Source organism: Rhinoraja longicauda, chromosome 7 (assembly GCF_053455715.1).
Source record: "Rhinoraja longicauda isolate Sanriku21f chromosome 7, sRhiLon1.1, whole genome shotgun sequence".
NCBI lineage: Eukaryota > Metazoa > Chordata > Chondrichthyes > Rajiformes > Arhynchobatidae > Rhinoraja > Rhinoraja longicauda.
Window position 1 is genome coordinate 14184118 of NC_135959.1, and position 26482 is coordinate 14210599.

Below are 26482 nucleotides of genomic sequence, written 5' to 3' on the forward strand. Positions count from 1 at the left end.
ACTACAAGCATTAGATTTTTACACTTAAAAAAACCTCCCGCTGCATGCTGGATGGCCAAGAAACAGGTGGCACGTTCTTTATGCTGAGTGCAAAACTGGGGGAAAGTTAGCCATCTAATTAAAGCAATTAGTGAAAATCAAAACTAAACTACACATGTTGGAAACCTGAAATAAAAACAAACTGAAATTGCTGGATTGGCAGCAACTGTAGAAAGAAACATATTGTTAAATTTACATGTCAAAGACCATTCAACAGAACCAGGAAAGGAGAGAAAACAAGGAAAGTAATAGTTGTGAGAAGCAGGGTTGCAGGAAATGCCCAGCACGTCAGGATTCGTTATTGAAGAGGGGAAAGCTGGGCCAATATCACAGATGAATGACCGGTCCTATTCTAATACAAAGAAGGCAAGTTAACTGAAGTTGCAAAATTTGATCATTAGCCTGAAAGGCTGTAATGGGACCAAATGAAAAAATGAGGCTGTTTCTCAGGTCTACTTGAATCTCTTAATAAAAGTGCAGGAGGCCATTGACAAAGTAAGGGTGGGGCTTAAGGTAAATTAAGGTTGCATGTAACAGGAAGCTCAGAATCACTCCTGCAGACAAAAAGTAGGCGCTCTGCAAAATGGTCACCCAAGATGTGTTTGGTTTCTCCAATGGAGAAGGCCACATTGTGAACACTGAAGTGCAATGAATTGGTGCTTCACCTGGAAGGACTGTTTGGGTCCTTGAAAACTGGCAAGGGAAAAAGTAAAACAACTTGTGTTTCATCTTCTGTGGTTATGTAGTAAATTCCAATAAGTGAGCGATGGTGGAAACAGAAGAGTGAATCAGCAAATAGTGAATGAAACAGTGCCTTTGAAAAGCTCGAAGTGAAGGGAAGTGTGCCAGGTGGCACAGTCTCACTGCTGTAGCAACTGGATTTTGATCCTGACCTCTAGTGCGGTCTGTGTGGAGTTTGCATGTTCTCCCTGTGACTGTATTGGCTGGGAGCTCCCAGGGTGCAAATCCTTGTCTGGGTGCTCCCAGAGATGTGCAGGTCAGTAGGTTAATTGGCCAGTGTATTGTCTCAATTGTTAGTGAGCGATAGAACGCGAGAGAGAGTTGAAGGGAATGCGGGGAGGATAGAATGGCTGCTTGATAGTTGGTACACACTTGCTGTGAAAGGGCCGCTTCCATGCTGCATGACTCTAAGATGGTGAAACTCAATAGTATAGTGGTGAGGGTAATAGATGGAATGCAGTCAAGGGATTTGTGAACAATGGTGGAGGGGAAACACAATTCAGGAAAACAACTCAAAGGCATCTCACAACTCTTATGTTCACTTGTCTGTGTTTGCACAGTCTTCTACCCAGTTCAGGCAAAGCGCCTTGAACTTGAAACATGAATTCTATTTTTCTTTCCACAGATGCTGCCTGACCTGTTGAGTGTCTCCAGCATTTTCTCTTTTTATTTATAATTGCAAGTTTTATGATCAAACTCAAGTTTAATTCGTCGTCAATATTAGCTGGACTTTTACGTTTAATGTCTGATATATCAAGGTAATTGCTGTAACGAAAATCATTTGCAAAGCTTGAGATAAACTTGTATCTCTTAATCCTAGAATTTACATGGCCGAGAGGTATTAGGATTTGTGGAGATTAAGAGCTCAGTGAGCACAGAGGCGGTGTGCCCATTTAATGTCACAAATCTTCAACAATTTTGTAGCCAGGTTTGTCAGGGTATAAATAATTCTGCGATCCATCCTGAACATTCAGCTTTGCTCTGGAAAATCCATGGAGTATCACAATGATACAATTTACACCATTTTACACAACTCTTAATGCTTCTTGATTTGAAACTTATTTCCTTTCAAAAGGGTTAATTTTAAGCCTGCGAAATTAGTATGTAAAAAAGATACAAAGTTTTAATCTTGCTGTATTCATTGTCATTTTTTGGGTAAAATTTAAGTGCTATCTATTTTCATTAAGACTGTGCCTGATGGAGAACACTTGTATTATGTTTATAAACCCAGGTTAGTGGTATTAATTTCAAAGAGTGCATCTCTTTGTGAAAAGTTACTATTATGTACTTACCAACATTAACTATTTGAAATAAAACCAGATTAAAAGGTTCTCTCTCATATTTGAGGCCGAGCCATTTTGTCTGTCACATGTATATAAACATAGAAAATAGGTGCAGGAGTAGGCCATTCGGCCCTTCGAGCCTGCACCGCCATTCAATATGATCATGGCTGATCATCCAGCTCAGTAACCTGTACCTGCCTTCTCTCCATACCCCCTGATCCCTTTAGCCATAAGGGCCACATCTAACTCCCTCTTAAATATAGCCAATGAACTGGCCTCAACTACCTTCTGTGGCAGAGAATTCCACAGACTCACTACTCTCTGTGTGAAGAAATGTTTTCTCATCTCGGTCCTAAAAGACTTTCCCCTTATCCTTAAGCTGTGACCCCTGGTTCTGGACTTCCCCAACATCGGGAACAATCTTCCCGCATCTAGCCTCTCCAACCCCTTAAGAATTTTATATGTTTCAATAAGATCCCCCCTCAGTCTTCTAAATTCCAGCGAGTATAAGCCTAGTCTATCCAGTCTTTCTTCATATGAAAGTCCTGCCATCCCAGAGATCAATCTGGTGAACCTTCTTCAATTTGGTGAACCTTTCAGAAAGTATTCAAATTCAACCAGGGAGGGAGGAATTAGATCAAGAGCAGGATGTTTCATCGAATATGGGAAAGGGTGCTGGATAAAACCTGACAGATTATCTCAACCTGCTATTGCTCATTTGATACGTAATTATAAACCAAAATTAGGAACAAGCAACCTCAAGAGGAGCATGAAAGAGGCAGAGTTAACTGGGGAAGAAATTAAAAGTTGAACATCTAGTAAAAGTCCACCCAAAGTCAATCTTGAGATTGACATGTGGTTATACTAAATTACATTTGTTTTGTACAAACTTTTAAGATTCCATTCATACTTTGATGCATGCATGATAGTTGGTTTCGAGCGTTGTTGAGTGAGAGACAGTGTATTACGATACAGCACCGAGACACAGGAACACAGACATTTTAGATTATATGGCAACATTACAAAACTCTGGCATCTCCAACAGACACAGTTAAAGGTGGAGCTTCAGATGCCCCATGGTTAAAGACAGAGCTCTGAGGATCACATGGCTAATGGCAGAGCTCCAGATGCCCCACAGTTAAAGGTGGAATTGTACACAAACTTGGGTTAGTGCTTGAATGGTGTTTTCAATGGGGAAAGGTAGGGGGAGGGAAGACACATTTTGGCTTGAAAAGAAAATGAAACTGGAGGCAAAATGAATGTGGAAATCAAACAAATAATCTCAGCTGTCAACAGCCAAAAACTCACCAACCCTCCTCATAAACGCTGAAGAATAAGAGTAAAACAAGCAGAACAAAAACAATTGCATAAGAGTGTAACGACCATAATTAACAAAAACAAATTGTACACTAAAACTTAGGACAAGTAAAATTAACTCCACACATTTGTCAAATATTATTCCACCCCCTTGGCCTGTCTTTATTCACAGGCTCAGTGACACAATGTGAATGGAGTTTTTATGAACTTTAGTGTTACTCAATGCTACTTGGTATAGAGACAGTAAGTTTATTAAGAACTTAACTGCTATCAATCTGAATGTGGATGCACTGAAACTAAAAGTTATTCTTCTTGTAGTGATGGCAATTTAAAACTTGTGTGTGATTTTAAGAATGGCCATATTTTTATTTAATCCAATTTCACCAGTTCCAATTTCTATAACAATTGATTTCTTCTTCCTCAACCTTTCTCCTTCGGGATCAAAGGAGTAAGTTGGTGTTCGAACCGCTCAAAGAGCCAATGCTCATGCAAAGCTCTCAATAGCCATTTTCAAAAGGATAGCACTCAATTGAAATGTGGTCTCTCGGTGGATTTTACCAGCAGGACCACTGGTCATTTTCCCTGATTTAGAATAAAACCTACCACAACCCAGCATGGTCTCAACTAGCTCAAAGGCTGGGATCAAAACAAGAAAACTTACGAGTTTGTGTAGTTTTGCTGCACAGTACTTAAAATTGTAATTCGTTATATTACTTTTGTCATTTATATCTAGTAGCTCTTGAGATTTGTGTAAGCTTATCACAATACTAGCAGCGGTTTAACTGGATTCAATAGGTTGACAGAAATCTTTCACGATTGTCAACTTGAGATGCAGAATACTGCTCTCTTGTTTGTCACATTTAGTGATTCAATAATAACATCTCCCATTTCTGACTAAGTACAAATTTAGATTAATAAAATAATGCCCACCAGAATAAACATGTAATATGCTTCACAGGTAGATGGCAGCAGAGACAAAACATAATAAGCACCCAAATCTTTCCTGTAGGTTTAGGAATATATTGCATGTTTTGCATTGTGTACTTGTTTTTGTACAATAAAAATATATAATCTGTTCATCTGGTTACCCTATATTAAATATTATTAGATGAGACATTTTTGGATAAGTTCACAAATTGCATTCTTCATAGGTCAACATTATCCTCTTCCCAAAATACCGTGTGAAAAAGAGACTATATGCAACCTTGAGGTTATATGAGTACAAGGGGGAGTTTCTGCCCAAAGGGCAAGAGTACCAATTTCCATCTTTATAACACCTGTCTCAGCGTGTTTTGCTGAAACTCACATTTGTGACTCATAGACGACTTTTACAATGTACATTTTGTTTTACTCTCCAATAATTTATTGACCAAAATTCTGCAACTCCTGTCCCACCTTGCACCATTTCATGCAACTCCTGTCCTACCTTGCACCATCATACGTGGAGCCTGGCTCTTCATTGATCCAAGTTTCAAAGTTATAATTTTCATGCTTGCTGTCTTCTCTCAGCCTTGCTCCTCCCCATTTCTGTAATTTCTTCCACCGTAAAATATAGAGATTTGCTCTCCTCTAATTCTGGCTTCTTGATCATGCCCAATTGTTCCCCCAGATCCCAAACTCTGGAGCCCCCCCTCGAAACTTCTGTGTCTTTGCAGTTTCTTTGCATTTGGGATCTCTATCAATTTGGACAAACTTTTAATTATCTTCCCTAATACATCACCCAGACCTTTTACTCCGTTGCCGATGTGACATAAGTGCAAATGTTGATATTTGAACTGAAGGTACTGCAGTGAATTGTAAATCAAAGGGGAGAGGTACAGAAGCCCTTTAAAAAATATATATCTTTTGATTTTATCTATTAAGCTACTGTTTGCTACATAATATATTCCTTTATTTGTCCCACACCAGGGAAATTTACATTAAGAAAAGCCACAAAAAATGTTTTATTTAAATGCCTTTAGTGCAGGGACAGGCTAAGACTGGTCTGATTTCTGCCATCAATACTACATCTGGGTGGTTTACCAGGAGTTAAATCCTACATGAGACTTTAAGAATGCTAATATTTTTATTTAATCCAATTTCTATTGCATATCAACTATAGCCTTCAGGACTAATAATATTTTTGTCCTCATTTTACTTTTGCTGAATTAAAATAAAAAAGGATGAAACAGAACAACAAGCCGTGACCAAAAGTAACGTTACAATTTGCAACTGACTAGAATGAAAAAAAGTAAGCAATGTCCTTCAAAGAGTACAGATTTTAAATTATTCTGAACTTACTTTTTCTTGGCTTCTACAAACTTGACCAGAAGTTTCCTTAGGCCACCAGTTTTGAAGGCTTGGCAGTGGGCTGCTGGTGCCCCAATAGTAATAATGTCGTAGGTCTGATCTGTGACATAAAGATGATTGCGAAGCAATGAGTAAATAGGGAGATGAGGTTCAACTGAAACAACGTTTAGATTTAAAAGGGTTCCAAATGTCATAACTAGAATAAAAGATGATAGGGCACACATGATTTAGAATCTCGCCATGGCAGCTGGGGAACTTAAATTCAAATTCTTACATTTTAATTAAATTCAAATGCTTTCAGCTTAGAAACATAGAAAATATCTGCAGGTGTAGACCATTCGGCCCTTCGAGCCAGCACCACCATTCAATATGATCATGGCTGATCATCCAAAATCAGTTCCCCATTCCTGCTTTTTCCCCATATCCGTTGATTTCTTTAGCCTTGAGAGCTAAATCCAAAGCTCTCTTGAAAACATCAAGTGAATTGTCCTCCACTGCCTTCTGTGGCAGAGAATTTCAGATTCACAACTCTCTGGGTGAAAAAGATTTTCCTCATCTCAGTCCTAAATGGCCTACCCCTTTTTCTTAAACGTCGAAAAAAAAAAAGCTAATGTCAGTAGCGCTTAATACAAAATCACTGCATTGTTGCGGAAAGAAAAGTGGTTTGTGAGCATTGAAAAGGGTGGATATCTGCTTGCCTTACCAAGTATGGTCAACAGTCGAAAGCAGATCCAGAAAAGACACAAGGCTGACTCCTGCTGTTCAACTTTTGAGCACCCAGGAATGGGTAATAAATGATATCCACATCTCCAAAATGAATCAATGGAAAAATAAACCTGGTATGTTAACACATCTCCATCAATTAAACCCCTTATATCAACCGTTCCAAAAAGGGTCAATACAAAAATTAGAAATTTCCTCAAAAGGAAAGGTTAAGCATTCAAAAGACAAGATAAATTAAGTGATTGTATATTTAAGAAAGATATTTCAAAACTGACATCAGATGAAAAACTTGAAAATCTGCAAAGTGGATCAAAATGAAAAATAAAAAAACACTCCAAATTACTTTAAATTCTGGAAATATTATTTAGTATACTAGAATTTCACTTACACTATATCCAAAATTTATGTGCACATTTTTGGTCTCTACAATACAAAATAAAAGGTTGTGAGCATAGAAGTTCCAAGATGATTTACTTGGTTAGTACCAGAAATGAGAGAATAATTATTAAGAAAGAATAGTTTTTGTAGCTTTTGGCAAAGGCCAATAGTATCCCAATAGAGTCATACAACATGGAAACAGGCCCTTCAATCCAACTTGCTCATGTCAACCGAGATGCCCCTTCTAAGTTCGTGCCATTTGCCTGCATTTGGTCCATATCTCTCGAAGCCTTTCTTATCTATGTACCTGTCCAAGTGTCTTTTGAATGTTGTGATGTACCTGCCTCAACTAACTCGTCCAAAGACGTACAGGTATGTAGGTTAATTGACTGGGTAAATGTTTTTAAAAATTGTCCCTCGTGTGTGTAGGATAGTGTTAATGTGCAGGGATCGCTGGGCGGTGCGGACTCTGTGGGCCGAAGGGCCTGTTTCCGTGCTTTATCTCAAAATCTAAAAAAAGAAAAACTCCTCTGGCAGCTCATTTCAAACACCCACTGCCCTCCGAGTGAAAACGTTGCTCCTCAGGTTCGTATTGGCCCTCTCACCTTAAACCTCCTCCAGTTCTTGATCCCCCTAAGCCTGGTAAATTTGTGCATTCATACTTTCAGACCAGGCCTTAGACAATAGACAATAGGTGCAGGAGTAGGCCATTCGGCCCTTCGAGCCTGCACGGCCATTCAATGTGATCATGGCTGATCATTCTCAATCAGTACCCTGTTCCTGCCTTCTCCCCATACCCCCTGACTCTTGCACTCCAAGGAATAAAGAGCTTTAAAATTGTCAGGAAGTATCTGAAAGAGTTTTTATCTGTTCAGGAATTCCAAAATAATGACCATGAAAAGAAGTTATAAAGAAATCAAATAGAGTTTGAAAAATAGAACATAGCGTTTTCTACCTTACAGGGCGGTTAGGATGAGTTGGTTAGATGCCTTCACGTGCATGAGGGAGAAGGGCAAGATCCAGTAGGGGAGAAGGATTAGATGCAGTAGGGGAGATGGGTTAGATATAGTAGGTTGAGAAGAGGTTCCCGTGGATTGTGAACCCCACCGCTGACCAGTTAGGTTAAATAGCCAATTTCTGTGTTGGAAATTCCCATGTAACGTCTGGACTTAAAAAAAATATAAAGCTTTTGTCGCCAGCCTCGGATGATTGGTATTGGTAGATATATATTCCTGAGCAGAATAAAATTTTATCTTCAACCAATTTGTCAGTCTCCTACAAAGCAACATGCAAAAAATTCTGTACAAGTTTCAAAGATGGACCTGCCTTGAACTATGCTAAGGATTATGAAGGTGCGAGTAACTAAAACAATGTGCATCAAAAAAAGCAAAATATAGTGAAGAAAATATTGAATTAAATAAACACTGTTAACAATGTTACTTTCTTTGATTTAAATATAGCGCAATGTTTAAAAGTATAACACTTTAATCAAATTACCTGCGCCAGATTCATCTTGAACCCGCATCCGCTGTATGTGCAAATTAGTGGGTACAAATTCTAATTTCTTCTCAGCTTTTAAACTACTTGCTTTGAAAGATGGACCTGTGGAAACAATGTAGTTTGACCTCAAATAATAAATCTTTGTCAATTAAGTCAACTGTCAAAGCAAAATTACACAATTCCTCAAAGGGAAAGGTAATGTTAGTGCCCAAAAAATGGGATTAACCAGTACAAACCAATTTGCAGTTTACTTATTTAAGAAAGTATATTTCAAAACCGATAACAAGGATTAAAAAAAATAATGAAAAGGCTTAAAATATTTAAAAGTAAAATAAAATGGACTTTCCAAATGAGCAGCTCACTCACCATACATGAATGCAATGATTTAATTTTACTTCCTCATTACAAAGGCACAGGTTTACATATCTGAACAGTTGACTGTTTTGTGAACTGTGGCTAAGCAGCCTTCAACATTACCCCAGCTCAACTGGCTACTCTATTGCTCATAATTTATATAAAGTTATTCCCAAACTAATGGTGATTTTGACCAGAAAACAAGGAAGAAATCTGTAGGCAAGAGGACTAATACACAGAAGTAAAAGAGAAGCAGTTCTGAGATTGAAGTGTTTGATGTTGCTGTAGCACTACAAACCAAACTTATCATTGCAATAGCTACAATCAAACTTTGTAAGTTAAGTCAAGACAACAAACATGGCGAAACAAGAAACTGCACATGCTGTTTTACAAAAAAAGACACATAGTGCTGGAGTAACTTAGCAGGCCAGGCAGCATCTCTGGAGAACATGGAAAGGTGACATTTTCGACTTCAGACTGAATGTGAGGGGGGGAGGTTGGTGGGAGAAAGCTGGAAAAGTGGAGGGGTAGGGCAAAGCCTGGGAGGTAATGGGTTAATACAGCGTGAGGAGGAGGGTTTGATAGGCAGCTGGTTCGACAAAGGTGAGAGATGAAAAGACAGAAGGTTTAAGGCAAATGGAATGAAGAACTGCAAATTGTAAAGCTAGAAAAAGGAATGAGGGCGGAAAGGGAGTGGTAGAGGTGAAATAGATGCAAGTCCAGGTGGGGCACAGGAGAGAGGGATAGGGGTAAAGAAATGGAGGTGGGGTGTAGTTGTGTAAAATCGGAGAATTCAATGTTCATACCATTGAGCTTACTTGGTAAGCTACCCAAGTGGAACATGAGAGGCTGTTCCTCCAGTTTTTGCATGACCTCGCTCTGCCAATGGAAGAGGCCCAAGATAGAAAGGTCAATAAGGTCTCGATCACCGAGTCTACGCTTGGTCTCGCCGAAACATTACAATATTTCCTGCTCTTGAGAACCCAAGAGCCCCACGTCATTGAGCACAAACAATAGAAAAGTGTAGGAAGGAACTGTAGATGCTGGTTTAAACCAACGATAGACACAAAGTGCTGGAGTAACTCAGCGGGTCAAGCAGGATCTCTGGAGAGAAGAAATGTGTGACGTTTCGGGTTGAGACCCTTCTTCAGGTTAGAGTCCAGGGAAAGGGACAGTAATGTAGAGAGATATAGAACAAATGAATGAAAGATATGCAGAAAAGTAACGATGATAAAGGAAACAGGCTATTGTTAGCTGTTTGCTAGGTGAGAACGAGAAGCTGGTGCGACTTGGGTGGGGGGAGGGATGGAGAGAGAACGAATGCAAGAGTTACCAGAAGTTAGAGAAATGTCATTTAACAATTATTAATTAAAGATAATAAATTTGGGTCAACCTTTATATTGGTGCAATTCTGTTAAGTTCTCCTGGTAATTTATTATCAGAGTTTGGTACTGGGTAACTATTTGCCGTCGAAGATTCTCCCAACAGGGTGATAACTCACCCAGGTCATCCAACTCACATATCCTGCAAGAAAGATGAAAGTCACTAGGACAATCCATTTTGTTGGTAGTGAAACACAATATTCAATATTCACCAAAGGAATGATAGATCACCAGAAAGAATGTAGCAGTTCAAGGCAACAGCTCATCATCCCCTTATTTAGGGCATTAGGTCTGTCCTTGCCAGCAATGGTCAGATCCTGATATATGAATAAGTTAATAAAAATAAAGTCATTTAGGGGCTGAGTCTGTCAGGGAAGGGATATCACCCCAAGGGGCCACATAATTGGCAATGATGTGTAAGGACAAGTCCTGACACCACTGAGTACGACACAAGCAATATTGAATGTTTAGTTTTTAGTTTAGTTTAGAGATACAGCATGGAAACAGACCCTTCAGCCTAACGAGTCCATGCCGACCATCGATCACCCTTTCACACTAGTTCTATGTTATACGTTTTTTGCATCCACTCTACACACTGGGGTAATTTACAGAGCCCAATTGACCTACACACCTGCATGTCTTTGAGATGTGGGAGGAAACTGAAACACCCTGGGGAAGCCCACATGGCCACAGGGAAAACTCCACTGATACAGCGCCTTCGGTCAAGATTGAACCCGTGTCTTTGGTGCTGTGAGGCAGCAACTCTACCAGCTGTGCCAATATATAGACACTAAGAATGGTCTTTGTTTTGTAATATTTTTAATTCTGAATAAGGTTTGTTTGTGAATTAAAAAAATAAAATTCTGGCATTGACAAATATATGTATTCTGCCCAAGTTAGTAGGTCACCAGTCATATTTGAAGGCAAAATCATCTTGACCACAACACTGAATGGCTATCCAAATACTGATTGATTAACATGGTCAGTGTCTATTTATCACTTTAACTCGACATGCTTGGCAGGATTGTCATACGTTTAAAGTTAATATATCTGCATAATATTCTTTCTTCTCCATCATATTAACTTTATCAGGTGAAGATCAACCCGAGATTCAAAAGTTGAAGGCAACGTAACCGGTGAGGTACTACTACTGGATTGGGAACACTCTGGTATTTCCAACATATGGACTTTGGACAGTTTGTTTTTCGTGGTAACAGCACCAAAATATAATGACTGGTGCATTTGTGGTTATGCAGCGGAATTTCACTGTGCTGCACATGGGTGACAATAAAGAACCATTGATCTACTTTAATTAAAACGTTTGACCTAAACCCACCACCAAGGCATGCCAGTAGTCAGCAAAGCAAGATAAATATTTCTAGTCAATTTCCTTGTTGAATCCTTGCGTGTCAGCAGCAGGAGGAGTGCATGTCCAGCCATAGGCAGAGTTCTTCCTACAATCATTAGCATGGTCTGAGGATCTTGCCCACTCCTGCCACCTCCAACAATACATATGCATCAATGACTGCACCTTTAAGCACCAGTACCCTTGTATTCCCGTCTCAAATTCTGCTTGTGCCAATTAGCCACATCATTACTCCCCTTCTATCTAGGTGGGCAGTATTTAAATGAGGCCCAGATGTTAGGAAATCCTGGACCTTGGACTGAGATCTTCCACTTCTCCTCTTAAAACATAAGAAAATAGATGGGGTCAATCACGAGGCCCTGCAAGTTTTCCCCGACCATTCAACATGATCCCAGCTAATCTGCCCTAGGTTTCATCTGTTTGGTCTCTGTCCCCCATTGCCCACAATATCTAGAACATTCAAAAATCTATCGACTTTCTTTATAAATAGCCCTAATAATCTATCCACAACTCTCTCAATAAGTGGATTCCAGAGATTCACGCTATGAGAGGTTCCTATACAACTTGGTTTTAAATGACCAATCCTTAACCTTGTAACTATGTCCCCACATTTGAGTTCTTCCACGAGTGGCAGCATGCAGATGCCCACCCTATTATGCCCTCTCAGGATCTAACACGATCCATTAAGGTCACCGTACATCATTCTAAACGCCAAAAAATTAGATTCTACCTCTTTAGCCGCTCGTAGTGCAACCCCCTTATCCCAACAATTAACCAAGTGGGATGTTATGCGAATGGAAGAGGCCCAGGACAGAAAGGTTAATAAGGCCTTGGTGGGCTGAGTGCAAGTGTTAAGTGAAACGGTCACCTAGTCTACCAAGTGGAATGCTCCAATGCCAGAATATCCTTTCTTAAATGAGGTGACCAAAACTGTGCAAAATATTCCAGCTTTGGCTTCACTAGCACCCTGTAAAATTGTAACAATGCTTTCTATTTCTTTTTATGCTCTGTGCACAACACCCAGATCCCCCTCCCGTTTGCTGAGATACCAGTTGTACCCTTTAGATTCCACTTACCAAAGTGCCCAACCTTTCACTTTTCCAAATTCCATTTGCCAAATTTTTTATCCAGTCAGCCTGTGTATCGTTATAGAGTTCAAATAACTTCATCTCAACAGATGTTCCCTGATATTTGTGTCATTGGCAAACTTGGATGCCTTACACTTAGCCCCCTCTTCTGGGTCAGTAATAACGGCCATAAATAATGGAGAGCCAAGAACGAATCCTGGGGGCACTCCATTAGTTAGATCCTTTGAGCCTGACAACATCTATTTATTCTGGCTCTTTGCCTTCTATGCAATAACCACTCTTCAATTTATGCTAACACTCTTCTCCACACATCATAAACTCGTCTTGTGCATCAGCCTCCAATGTGACATCTCGTCAAATGCCTTTTGAAACTCCCGATATTTTATTCTCTCCTAAAATCAGTGCATCCATAGTCAAATCTAACCAAATGTCATTACTATCAAACAAAAGGTACAAGGATTCTACTCAAAATTAATCTGATAGTCTCATTGAGGTTAGTTATGGATATGAATTTGTATCACAAAAACAGGCCAGAATTTAACATTTATGGAAAAAAAATAACCATAAAAATATCATTTTGTGTTTCCAAGGAGATAGTTAATGAAAAAGAGAAAACTTCATGATGTGGATGTGGGAGTTATATGACTAGCCCACTTTTATCATGGCCAAGCTTCAAGAAGGCACTAAATTCTCTGCAAGCATTCTAAGGTTTTGACATTCAGAAAGACCAAGAACTTGGAAGGCACGATTCTGCAAAGAATAGGCATCCTTGCTGCAATGAACAGCAGTGATCTTTGGCACAACATACATTGATTCAATGATTAAAAATGTAAAATTACATTTGTTCTAAAGGCTCAGCACTCTTAAATAAAATAATCAAAATCTCACCTGAATTATGAATTATCCCAAAGAGATTAAGCAACAAAATAAATATTTTTATTTAGAATTCTGGGAGCTGACAACCTTATCTCCAGAACATTTCTCTTAATTTTCATCAGTGACACAGTTATTATGCTCTCAAAGATGGATTCTTACCTAGCTGCATGCACAGAGGTGTATGCTCTACAATTCAGCCACTGAAATCCTAAGGATTTTTCAATTAGACACCAACGTATTGTTGAGATGTTGCTTGCATGAACTAGTTTAATTTTGTGAACTACTTTGAACTTCTGAAATATTATTTTAATCTTCCTTTCGTTTTGAAAGAGTAAAATAATATATTTCAGTAGCCAGGTCAAACTCCAGTTCTGGACCTAATTAAGGTTTGTCAGTGCCACGATCCAAGACGGCGTCCAAGGCAGACGACTCTTTGTATGCCAGTCACAGAAGTGGATCTGCAATCACGCATTACAAACCGCTCCACCCTTTTAAATCTCTGCTCTAACAGCAGCATTTCTTATTTTAACTATTCACATTATTCCCTTTATCATGTATCTGTACACTGTGGATGGAATGATTGTACTCATGCATTGTCCTTCTGCTGTCAGGTTAGCATGCAACAAAAGCTTTTCACTGTACCTCGGTACACATGCCAATAAATTAAATTCAACTAAACTCAACTCAATCATCCTTCAGCCATTTCTTCACACTAATTAAAAAGCAGTGTACAAAAGTTACCTTGCTGCATCCTCTTCAATGACCAATTTGACAAACTGCCTGGGGACATGAAGTGATAACATGCTCTCTGCCATCTGCTCCAAAATCCGCAGGTGGTTCCCATCCGTTGTAGGAAAACGGTACATTCGACAGATTACCCCGCCAAACACTAAAATAAACAGATGGGACATTTCACATTTTGCTGGCGTTCTGTTGTTCAATATTTTCATTAATGAAACTCCTTTTGGACAAGCAAATGATGATACTTGTAAAGCGAAGGTATTTATTCACAAAATGCTGGAGTAACTCAGCAGGTCAGGCAGCATCTCAGGAGAGAAGGAATGGGTGACGTTTCGGGTCGAGCTGCAAGATCCCAAGATCTAATTACTCTAAAGCTGTGCAGAGTAACAAAGGCTAAATATTGAAAGGGGACAGTTCACTAAAACTATAAAACAAAACATTACCAATCAGCTAAATATATTTAAAGGAAAACTAAGAAACTACAGATGCTGGAAACCAGAAATAACAGATAAAGCTGGAAGCACTCTGCAAGTTAGAGTTTACCTAACAACAGAGTTAATGTTTTAGGTAGAAGACAGTTATCAGAATTTAAAATTTTGTTTGAAACATCCTTTCATATGTCCTTGAAACTGAAATGTTCTGGTATCGTTCCTCATCAGAGATAAAACTGTGATTTATCCGCAAGTCTGGTTTCACTAGTTTTCCAGGGTCATTGGACTACCATTTAATCTGGCTCCCATTGCAGAAACCTGCACTGGCAGAATGAGTCTGGAGGTTCTACACAAATAGAGCAGTTTACTGCTGCACTATTGCAGGTCAAGATCAGATTGTACACAATTAAAAAAATGATGCATCCAAGCAATCGTGGGAAACTTACTCTTGTGGACATTTTAACCCTCTTGCATATGATGCCACAATTTGACTGCCCAGCCTATACAAAATACTGGATTGTTGCTAACTTATGCTAACTTACTCCAGGCATTTCCCTCCATCTCTCTCCATTTTCATTAATTATACAGGTATTAGGCTCTTTGTGAGTCGCATGTGGAGCTGTATGTCCTACAAGACAGCCATTGGACTCCCACGGAATAACCGGATACCATGAGCCACCTACTGGATAGGTTGAGAATTAATGATTTGTGAGCAGTCCTGAGATTCAAACAATTAATTCCTTGTCGACCTCTGACCACCCATAAGACACCATCTCTGCCCATCATAATATAATATTTTTTTTACAACAGACCAACAAAGCACACCTCTTGGTTTGGAAATTAGGAGACACGCCACACACATCTGGACAGGTTGCATAAATGCACAATTTAACTGGCAGGTGGAGGACATGAAGTCTAACTAAGGCACGTTGATATTATATACCTGATTTTAATAATGCATCTTTCTTCAGTGAAGAGTGTCTTGAGCGAAAGGTCAAAGATTCTGTTAAACTTTCATCAACCGGCAACACAGTCTGTAACGTTATAGAGGGGAAAAAACGTTATACATTTTTTGCAATAGTCAATAGTCAATTTATTTGTCACATACGCAGTTAGAACTTTCCCATTTTCGTCCTCTTTACGGTTGCAGACAGTGCTAAAAGGTACATGATAATTAGCACTCACACTGACTGTGGTCTAGATGTAAGGTGATAGGGGGAAAGATGAATGGAGATGTGAAGGGCAAGTTTTTTTGTACAATGAGTAGTGGGAGCCTGGAATGCATTCCCTGGGGTAGTGGTGGAGGTAGATAGATAGTGTTTTTGATACGCACATGGAAGTGCAGGTAATAGAGCGATATGGATCATGTACAGGCAGATGAGATCAGTTGAACTTGGTATCATATTTGGCACAAGCACTGGTCCGACGGGATCGTTCCTGTGCTGTACTGTTCTATAGATAGACACAAAATGCTGGAGTAACTCAGCGGCAGACAGTCAGTATCTCTGGAGAAAAGGAATAGGTGACATTTCGGGTCGAGACCCTTCTTCAGACCCAAACGTCACCCATTCCTTCTCTCCAGAGATGCTGCCTGTCCCGCTGAGTTACTCCAGCATTTTGTGTCTATCTTTGGTTTAAACCAGCATCTGCAGTTTCTTCATATACTATACTGTTTGTTCTATGTTCTAGGTACACTTCAAGATATTCACTGCCATTAACAAGCTGTCACCAATCTCTCTCAGTTGATACTAATCCGCACCATCCATTTTCTCTTGGTCTCCATTCTACCAGACGTTCCCCATTGTTCTCTGAACTGCTCGCTGTTCTCACAAGGTCATAAGAAATAGGAGTAGAATTAGGCCATTCAGCCAATCAAGTCTACTCTGCAATTCAATCATGGCTGATCTATCTCTCCCTCCTAACCACATTCTCCTGCCTTCTCCCCATAACCTCTGACACCTGTACTAATCAAGAATCTATCTCTGCCTTAAAAATATCCACTGACGACCTCCACTGTCTTCTGTGGCAGAGAATTCCACAGATTCACCACCCTCTGACTGAAGAAATTTCTCATCATCTCCTTCCTAAAAGAACGTCTTTTAATTCTGAAGCTATGACCTCTAGTCCTAGACTCCCCCACTAATGGAAACATCCTCTCCACATCCACTCTATCCAAGCCTTTCACTATTCTGTATGTTTCAATGAGGTCCCCCCCTCATTCTTCTAAACTTTAGCGAGTACAGGGCTATTGCCGACAAACGCTCTTCATAGGTTAACCTACTCATTCCTGGAATCATTCTTGTAAACCTCCTCTGGACCCTCTCCAGAGCCAGCACATCCTTCCTCAGATATGGTGCCTGAAATTGCTCACAATATTCCAAATGCAGCTTCACCAGTGCCTTATAGAGCCTCAACATTACATCCCTGTTTTTGTGTACAAGCCCTCTTGAAATAAATGTTAGCATTGAGTTTGCTTTCTTTACTACCGATTCAACTTGCAGATTAACTGTTTGGGAATCCCGCACCAGCACTCCCAAATGCCTTTGCACCTCCGATTTTTGGATTTTCACCCCATTTAGAAAATAGTCTACGCCTTTATTCCTACTACCAAAATGCATGACTCTACACTTTGCTACACTCTACTCCAATATTCCATCTATTATTATACACTACTATTCCATCTGCCAATTCTCTGCCCACTCTCCCAACCTGTCCAAGTCTTTCTGCAGAGTCCCTGCTTTCTCTACACTACCTGCTGCTCCGCCTATTTCGTATCATCCGCAAACTTTACCATAAAGCCTTCAAACCCATCGTCCAAATCATTAATATACAACGTGAAGTCACGGCCCTAGCACCGACCCTTGCAGAACTCCAACTTGCTCGGTTCTCTTCAACCTTAAACTATTTTCTAAATTTCCCTGTTCTGATCAAAAGTAAGCAATCTGAAACATTTTGTTTTTTCTCGCCACAGATGCTGCCTGACCTGCATTTTCTGCTTTTATTTTTGTGAAATAATCTGATCCTCAAATCTAATTAGATGATGGTGAAACTCAAAGATGGGATATCTGAGTATTTTGTGGTGAGAAAGGCCCTGACATGAATCGCAAAGGAGTTATATTTATTTATATATTAGCACAGCTGCAATTAGTTTAATTACTTCAAAAATCAATGCCGATAATCATTATGGAGTTTAAAATTAAGAACATCATTTGAAGTGTGTACTGTCTACAAAATGTAATGCAGCAGCATGCGGAGCCTTGCTGAATAGCATTGCCCAAACCTGCAACTTCTGTTGCCTTAAATGGGGGAGAAAAAGCTGGCCTTCAAAATCAGAATTACACTACTTTTTAAAAAAAGAAATGTTGCAAAACTCCATCTCCACCAGCATTGTGGGAATACCTTCCACACTTTGGATGCAGCAGACCAAAGCAGTAATCCCCTACCAGTTTCTAAAGGGCAATTGACGATAATCAATAATGATCATCTTGTGAATGAATTATTTCAAAGCAAAAAACAAAAACAAAAAAATGAAGTATTTTAGAACAAAAAACAAAACTGATTATTTGTCTTTAGAGACAGATTAATAATATTAAAGCAGTACACCGCTTCAAGAAGAGATCAATGCTCCTTTAGATGGGAAACAAAGGATTTAATTTACAGAAATACAAGAAAATGCAGCAATACAAGAAACAAGATTCTGGAACCTTAAGCAAAACTCAAAATACTGTAGTAACTCCGGGGCTCAGGCAACATGTGTGAAGGGAATGGATAGGCGATGTTTTGGATCAGAATTCTTCTTCCTGATGCTGCCTGTCCATCAGTCTGAGAAGAGTTCCGACCCAGAATGTCCCTCCACAGATACCCGAGCATTTTGCAATTTGATTTAGAAGTTTAGCTTTTGTTTTCTCAATGACAGACTCATCATGTCTAGTGAGAAAACTAATCTGAAAATAAAAATCAGTTTGAATCATTTCCACATCATCATGCTTTTATCTGGAACACTTACCCTTCCATTTATGGTATCAGGTGATCTGCTCACAGGAATCTTGTCTTCAACTTTGTCTTCCATCTGCCATGCTATCACAGTAATATTACCTACTCGCTCATTTTCAGCAGATCTACAGTAAAATATGTTTGACATTAAAACAACATAGTAAGGGGGTTGAGGAAGAATGGAAAGAAACAGCCTCACTAGGTTGATTTTTAACATGCCTAAAAGTTCATGAAAACTGATCATCCATATTTAATTTTGGCGCTGGAAACATTTCAAACATAAGAATTAGGAGCAGGGGTAGAAGATACAGCCCTCAAGTCTACTCTGCCATTTAATAAGACTATGGCTGATCTGGTCATAACCTAAAATCTGCATTCTGGTCAATCTTCTGTAACCTTTCATCCCCTATCAATAATCTCTCTCCATCGGTGTTTGACTTGCATCATCCTTTGAGGAACAGTTTAAACATCTCAGGAGAAAAAAAACGGTCTCATCTGTCTTAAATTTAGCTTAGTTTAGAGGTACAACGCAGAAACAGGCCCTTCGACCCAACGAGTCCATACCGGCTAGTGATCCCCATACATTTACACTATTCTACACACGCTAGGGACAATTTACACTTATAATAAGCCAATTTACCAACAGACATATACGTCTTAGGAGTGTAGGAGGAAACCGAAGAACTCGGAGAAAACCCATGCTGTCACAGGGAGAATGCACAAACTCCGTAGAGACAGCACCTATAGTCGGAATCGAACCCACGGCTCCGGCGTTGCAAGTGCTGTAAGGCAGCAATTCTACTGCTGCGCCACCGTGCTGCCCATGAACTCTCCCAAAGAAAGGTCTTCTCCAAAGCACCCAGTCAAGACGTCTCTCACTCATCTAAATGCCGCAAATACAAATCTAGTCTGTCCCACTATCTGTTCTAGGTATTAACTGCCCTTCTCGCAAGAAAAATCGATAATCAGTGCAGCAGATTTAAGGCAATTACCAAAAAAATCCAAAATAGAAATGAGAAAAAGACCCCTATTGAAGTAGCACAACGAAATATAATGGAAGAGGTTTCTACCGCTAACTTGTAGAAGAGTAGCCTTTCTCCGTTTTCTTTCTCTAAAGAAGAATAAATGAAGGACAAACCATTGCAAACTCATTGGGAAAGGGAGGGAGCAAATGGGCGTTTGATTAAGCTGACACAGGTCTAAAGGGCAAGAGGCCTCTTTCACTTCCATTGAGCCCTTATAAATCTGCACAACTTTTGAAGTAAGCGTCAATGAAATGGATATTACTGACCGTAGCATAAGGTGTAATCTGTGATTCTTATCCTTCAGTAAATCCCTTACCACGTACGTTGCAGAACCCAACAGATACATCTAGAAAATAAGAAAAATATTAATTAGGCCTTCCGAATTAGCTTCTTCCTCGGAATTAATTCAAATGCTTCTGTGCAAACTGACCAGAATCCTAAATTAACATCAAAATATTCCTGTTGATGAGTACTTACATAACACATTTTAAAGATTAATGACTCGGACCCCAAAAATGCCAAAGGGGGGAGGGTGAAGATGAGAGTGCAAGCTGGAGCTGGGTCCGCAGGCATAAAGAGTTAGACTTTACTTCAGACTTTAGAGATACAGCATGGAAACAGGACCTTCGGTCCACCGAGTCCGCACCAACCAGCAATCACCCCGCACACCAATACTATCCTACACACAAGGGAGAATTTTACAGAACCCAATTAAACTACAAACCTGTATGTCTTTGGCATGCAGAAGGAAACCATAGAACCCAGAAAAAGCACACCCAGCTTTCCACCCACTAGCCACCCGTGAGGGAAAAAATCCGTCACAATAGTTACAAAAGGAGACTCTGAAAATGTATTAATAGCAATTGAAATTCCTCATGTTCTTAACAAAATGATTAAGTTATATAAAATAAGGTTAATCAAGCATAGCAGTAAAGTAACTGCGAGAGTCTTATGACTTAGATCATTGCAGCCTCCTGGATACAACCAAGAGTTCAACAATTTCAAATAATCAGCATTTCTGGTATTTATATTTCAGATTTTCTGTATTCCTCTGACCAGATAATCCAGATAATTATTCTGCAGTTACATCAACTAAAAGAAACATAAATGTCTCTTGATGTATTCTAGTTTAGTTTAATTTAGTTTAGAGATACAGCAAGGAACAGGCCCTTCGACCCACCGGGTCTGCGCCGACCAGCGATCCCCGCACATTAACTATCCTGCACTATCCTGCACACACGAGGGACAATTTACACTTTAAACAAGCCAATTAACCTACAAACCTGTACGTCTTTGGAGAGTTACATATAGCGCTTAGGGCTAACGGAATCAAGGGATATGGGGAGAAAGCAGGAACGCGGTACTGATTTTGGATGATCAGCCATGATCATATTGAATATGATGGCTCGAAGGGCCGAATGGCCTACTTTGCACCTATTTTCTATGTTTCTATGTTCCTAAATACTTTGCATTAATTCCTTTTCGGTCATTTCATTTCCCTTGCTTTTCACCCTTCAAAACTATTTCCCTATTGTTCTTTCCTCCCCTGCCCCCTTTTTGCATCATAAAACCAGTTTACCCCTTAACCGTTTCCCAATTCCTTAATTCATCAGCATGACCACATTTATTATCTGATCGGCTGAGAATTTCCATCATTTTCAGGTTTTTAACTAATAAAAGTGCAAACTTAACAGTGAACTCTGGAAACAAGTATAAATCAAAGGCATACTAAATTCAACACACCCAAGATTCACAAATATATTTTAATTCAAAGAATTCCAAAGACGTACAGGTTTGTAGGTTAATTGGCTTGGTATAAATGTAAATTGTCCCTAGTGTGCGTAGGATAATGTTAGTGCGTGGATATCTAGTCGGTGTAGGCATCGATGAGTCAAAGGGCCTGTTTCCGCGCTGTATCTCTAAGCTCTAAGCAATCATGACTGGGGGACCATCTTTACTGGTACACTCAGATTCACAACTGATACAGAGTAAAGATAGCTCAGATATTGGGCCTTGGAGTTAAAATAAATGAGGTCACTCTGGGAATCGGAATGAATCAGACAAGATGAGATTTGTTGCATTAATTATTTAGTGATCTCAGTACAAAATGATACTTCCAGTGAAATAATTAGAGCATGTGAGACAAGGTCATTTGCTAGGGAAAGAACTTCACTGCTATGGCTATTGTTCCGGTATTTGAGACGAGAGTATTCTGCAAAGTAGCTTAGCATGATCTCAAAGTAGGCAACAGAAATTCAGTCATTGCTCAACCTTAAGGTGCAGGGAGAAAGTTGAGGCTGAATATATACCCTCAGAGTACACACTACTCACTGCAAATCATTTCATTTCTTAGATGCAAATAATGTCCTGTAAATTGTACCAGGGCAACAAGTGGTACCATCCGAGATTCATCAAGTTATACTCAACAAAGACAGGCCTTTCATCCCAACTCATTCATGCCAATGAAGATGCTTTTCTAAACGAGACAGAGAGCGAGAAGAAGTTATGTGCAGAGTGGGGCAAGTCAGATGGCAACTTCTCTGCATGTTCTCAGAAGTACTGCAAGTTAATGCCCTGATTACATTGTAATGTGAAACTGCAGAACAGCATTCCTGGTGACCAAAGCAAAAGCAGGAACATGCTGGAATTTATGGAGAGTGGAGACGAGGAATAATCTCAACAAGGTATGATGTGCTCAAGTAAAAGCAAGGGAAGACACAAAAAAAGTTCATCATCATAAAGGAATCGGAATGGTCGATGTTCCAGAAGATTCCAGAGGATCTATGCGTGGTATTAATTGTTAGTTGTGGAATTCATCTCCAATGAATCTGTGGAGCTCTCTGCCTCAGAAGGCAGTGGAGGCCAATTCTCTGAATGCATTCAAGAGAGAGCTAGATAGAGCTCTTAAGGATAGCGTAGTCAGGGGGTATGGGAAGAAGGCAGGAACGGGGTACTGATTGAGAATGATCAGCCATGATCACATTGAATGGTGGTGCTGGCTCGAAGGGCCGAATGGCCTACTCCTGCACCTATTGTCTATTGAAGGGATAATGGACAAGGCTGGTTATGCAGAGTGGTTTCCTAACTGAAATCTCTGATTGATATGCACATGTGTGCAACATTTGTTAGTATGTATGTTAGTCAAGCTGATGTAATTTCCCACTGTACCCTCACAAGCTCTGTGGCCTAGTACTGCTGTGATTCTCCACTGTTATGCAGGGCAAATTGCCAATTGCCTGTTGTCTTCAACCTGCCTGAGTGAGTGTTTGTAATGTTGCCGTTTGACAGATTGGGGATCGCTGGGCGGCACGGACTTGGTGGGCCGAAAAGGCCTGTTTCCGGCTGTATATATATGATAATTGTGCAGTCAGGGTTACTGATTTACTCCTGAACCGCTCACATCAGGCTATAAACATTAATAATACACAAGACAGAGAAAAAGGCAAGTATTGGTGATTGACACAAATAACTGAGACAATGAAAGAGCTTTGGATGAAAGGGAGTTTTAAGTGAACATTGCTGGGGAGGATATTCCAGAAATAAGGTATGAATGGTAATTGCCCATAGTGTTAGCTTACTGGAAATAAATGACAAAGAAATCAAACTATTTTTAAATATATTTAACTACGGAAAGTACATTATGTCAAAGATAAAATTAGTCATGGAATCATAGACATGCAGCATGGAAACAGGTCTGTTGGCCCACAAAGTCAACACCTACCATCAACTACAAGGCGAATATGCAAACTCCTGACAAACAGCCCCGAGTGTGTCGGAAGGAACAGCAGAAGCTGGTTTATACCGAAGATATAGACATGAAATGATGGAAGAACTCAGTGGGTCAGGCAGCATCTCTGGAGAAAAGGAACAGGTGACAGACATTTCAGGTCAAAATCCTTCCTCAGTCTGAGGAAGAGTTTCAACCCAAAATGTCACCTATTCCTTTTCTCCAGAGAAGCTGCCTGACACGCTCAGTTGAAACAGCACTTAATGTCAGGATTGAACCAGGTTCTCTGGCACTAAGTCAGCGTCTCTACTTGCGGCACCACCCCTTTACAACAATAATGTGGCTCCCAAAACCACTTCTCTGTTCTCAGCCTCCCTTCCAAGTCAGCCCTGCAGCCTGATCCCTCATTTTTAAACATTTTTAATAAATATTTTTAAACTCCAAGTAGATTTTACTCATGGATAAACTTTGAATATCGTAATGACCTTAGTACAAGTTCAATTCCATTTCCAATCCACACACTCAAGCGTGACAATAAGGATTACAGTAAAGATAATAATTAAGAGCATGACCACCAACTGATTTGGTCTCTCCTGAATTCGGAAGCACTGAGCCCAATTGCACTGCTGCAACCTCCACATACACTGAGATCAAGTACAGCTAAGGAAATGAACTTATGAACTTCTTAGTCCTGTGCGTTTCTATCTTTTACCATATTATTAATCACCAAGCCACGCAGGGAGTCATCAATGCTCCGTTTAAGGGATGTCTCAGCACAGTGGCATAGCTGGTTGAACTGCTGCCTCGCAGCGCTGGAGGCTCGGGTTCGATCCTGACCTCGGGTGCATAATCTCCCTTGAGTGCTGGGTTGCCCCCCCCCCAGGTGCTCCGGTTTCCTCCCACATCCCAAAGGTATGTGGTTTTGTAAGTTAATTGGTCTCTGTAAAAAGAATTGCTCCCGGTGTGAAGGAGTGGATGAGAAAATGGAATAACATAGAGCTAATGTGAATGGGTGATCAATGGTCTGCGTGGATTCGGTGGGCCGAATAGCTTGTTTCCATGCTAAATCGTTGAACATTGCAAATGATCTGTTCACAATATATGTAGGAAAATAACTGCAGATGCTGGTACAAATCTGAAGAAGGTCTGAAGAAGGGTCTCGACCCAAAACGTCACCCATTCCTTCTCTCCTGAGATGCTGCCTGACCCGCTGAGTCACTCCAGCATTTTGTTCACAATATATAATCGTAGCTGAATAAATACCTTTCCACAGAAGATTCTATGCGTTACTCATTTTGTCAGTATAAAATGCAATATATCATAATTTAATGGTCACGATGTCAGTGAATGGATTTACCGAAGTAAAACTGATGATTGCACTGCAATTCTGCTCCACTTGCTCGACTTGATTTTTGAACTTTCGATATTAACAACAGTTAATTTCATACAGAGGCAAATATTGTAGCACTTACAGTTCCCTGAGATCTATCCTTGACATCATACACTGAAAGTTTCATTTGTGTCATTTGATTAATGAGAGAATCCTGGAAAAATGCAACACTGCTTAGAAAAATTGGATTGTTTGTACCCTGCAAGAGAAAAGGAAAAAGCTATTAATCTGAAAGACAAATCTTGCTGAAAACCACATAAAAATACAGCACAAGACAGTTTATTAAGAATGTGAAAGGACTGTATATAGTTTGTGAATAATTTTGTCCACCCTCAACCCAAGTATTGTTCTTATTTATACCTCAGTTTAACATTCTCAACCATACATGGTAATAACTGTTCACCATCTGCTGACCAAAGACATTTTTTATAATACTTGTAAACGTTTACATTTTACTTTGCACCCTTAAATTTATAATTCTCTTGACGGCTTACATAATTTGAAAGAACGTATTTTTTTGTGATTTTAAAATAAAAATAATCTAGAAAAACTTCAAAGATACAGTCAGACATTAAATAATTTCTGATAAAGAGGGATGATGTTAGCAATAGGCAAAACCTTACTAGTGATGTGGGCTTCAAAGAAATAGGGCTGGTGGATAAATGGGATTTAGGCAGGTTAGTTTCTCAGCTTGGAATACAGGCAAATCAGCAATGTTGAAGCAAAGAATAGGAAGAATAGGGAGAGATGCACAATGTCAGAGGACTGAGTTCTGAGAATATTGTGGAAGGTGGTACAGAAAAGGGATAAGATATTGAAAAGATCAGAATACCAGATAAACATTTAACCTGGTGCACATAGCAATAGAATCCGGGAACCAAGTATCAATAAACATCTTATGGAGTACAAAAAGATAGACTAGAAAAAATATTCATGTCTGAAAATAACAGATACAGACACGTGGACTGGGGAAAAGAGTTATGAAGATAAAAGTAAGTAGACTTTGTAATGAAAAGGATGTGTGCAACTCTGGTTTATTCGTATGAGCCCATACTGGAATTCACTTCATATAAGGTTACATGTCACTAATTGGAGGGAAGAATAAATTGGACGGTACAAAATGTTTTGTAAAATAACGTGGAAATAAATATTTTTTAAAAATATGTTCAAATGTGCGGGGAAAACATTGAAAGAAAAGTTGCAATTCTGAAAGAAATGGAAAAACAGGTTTTTTCCACGAGTGATAGTTCTACTCAATAACCAAAGTCTGTAGTGTCTTTTTTGCTCTGGTTTATTTTCACCCACATGTTTAGACCATAATGTTGTATCCTTATTGTTTTGATGTGGTTATGCTTTATTCTTAATTGTTAACTGTATGTTTGTGTTGTCATTTGTGAGTGGAGCACCAAGGCACATTCCTTGTATATGCATACTTGGCCAATAAACTTATTCCAAAAAAATATATATATATATCAGAAGAGGGGCTACAGTAATCAATGAAGCCAAAACAACTAACATCTTGAGAAAAATCCTAAATGCTAGCGTAACGGCCGGTCAGGCAGCATCTGTGAATGCAATGAACAGGTGATGTTTTGGGTCGTGACCCTTCTTCAGACAGTGTCTTCTTAAAAAACAAATTCAAAGATCATCTTTAAAATTATGGAAGGAGCTCAACAGGGGAGACACAGAGGATATTCATTTGTGACAGAGTTCAAAACTCTGTCACAAAAACTATTAGTATATCTGGACTATCTCCGACATCTCCCTCCCGTTTCTGGACCTCACCATCTCCATCACAGGAGACAGACTAGTGACGGACCTGGACTATCTCCGACATCT

The 26482-nt window shown here is 39.6% G+C and overlaps 1 protein-coding gene across 9 annotated transcripts in view; it reads right to left on the minus strand.

Moving 5' to 3' along the window:
• The window catches only part of LOC144595094 (inositol polyphosphate-4-phosphatase type I A-like), a 136706-nt gene that overhangs the window by 40316 nt on the left and 69908 nt on the right, over positions 1-26482 (minus strand). For 7 of the 9 annotated variants that reach the window (XM_078402131.1, XM_078402136.1, XM_078402132.1 and 4 more), the window contains 9 exons: positions 24726-24842; positions 19793-19872; positions 18515-18626; positions 15452-15542; positions 14078-14225; positions 10018-10148; positions 8268-8372; positions 5661-5769; positions 3372-3389 (listed from right to left, as the gene is read on the minus strand). In XM_078402131.1, coding sequence (XP_078258257.1) covers positions 3372-3389; positions 5661-5769; positions 8268-8372; positions 10018-10148; positions 14078-14225; positions 15452-15542; positions 18515-18626; positions 19793-19872; positions 24726-24842 — 911 coding nt within the window. The remainder of the gene's footprint in view (positions 1-3371; positions 3390-5660; positions 5770-8267; positions 8373-10017; positions 10149-14077; positions 14226-15451; positions 15543-18514; positions 18627-19792; positions 19873-24725; positions 24843-26482) is intronic. The other 2 variants (XM_078402137.1, XM_078402130.1) reach the window with 1 other exon arrangement.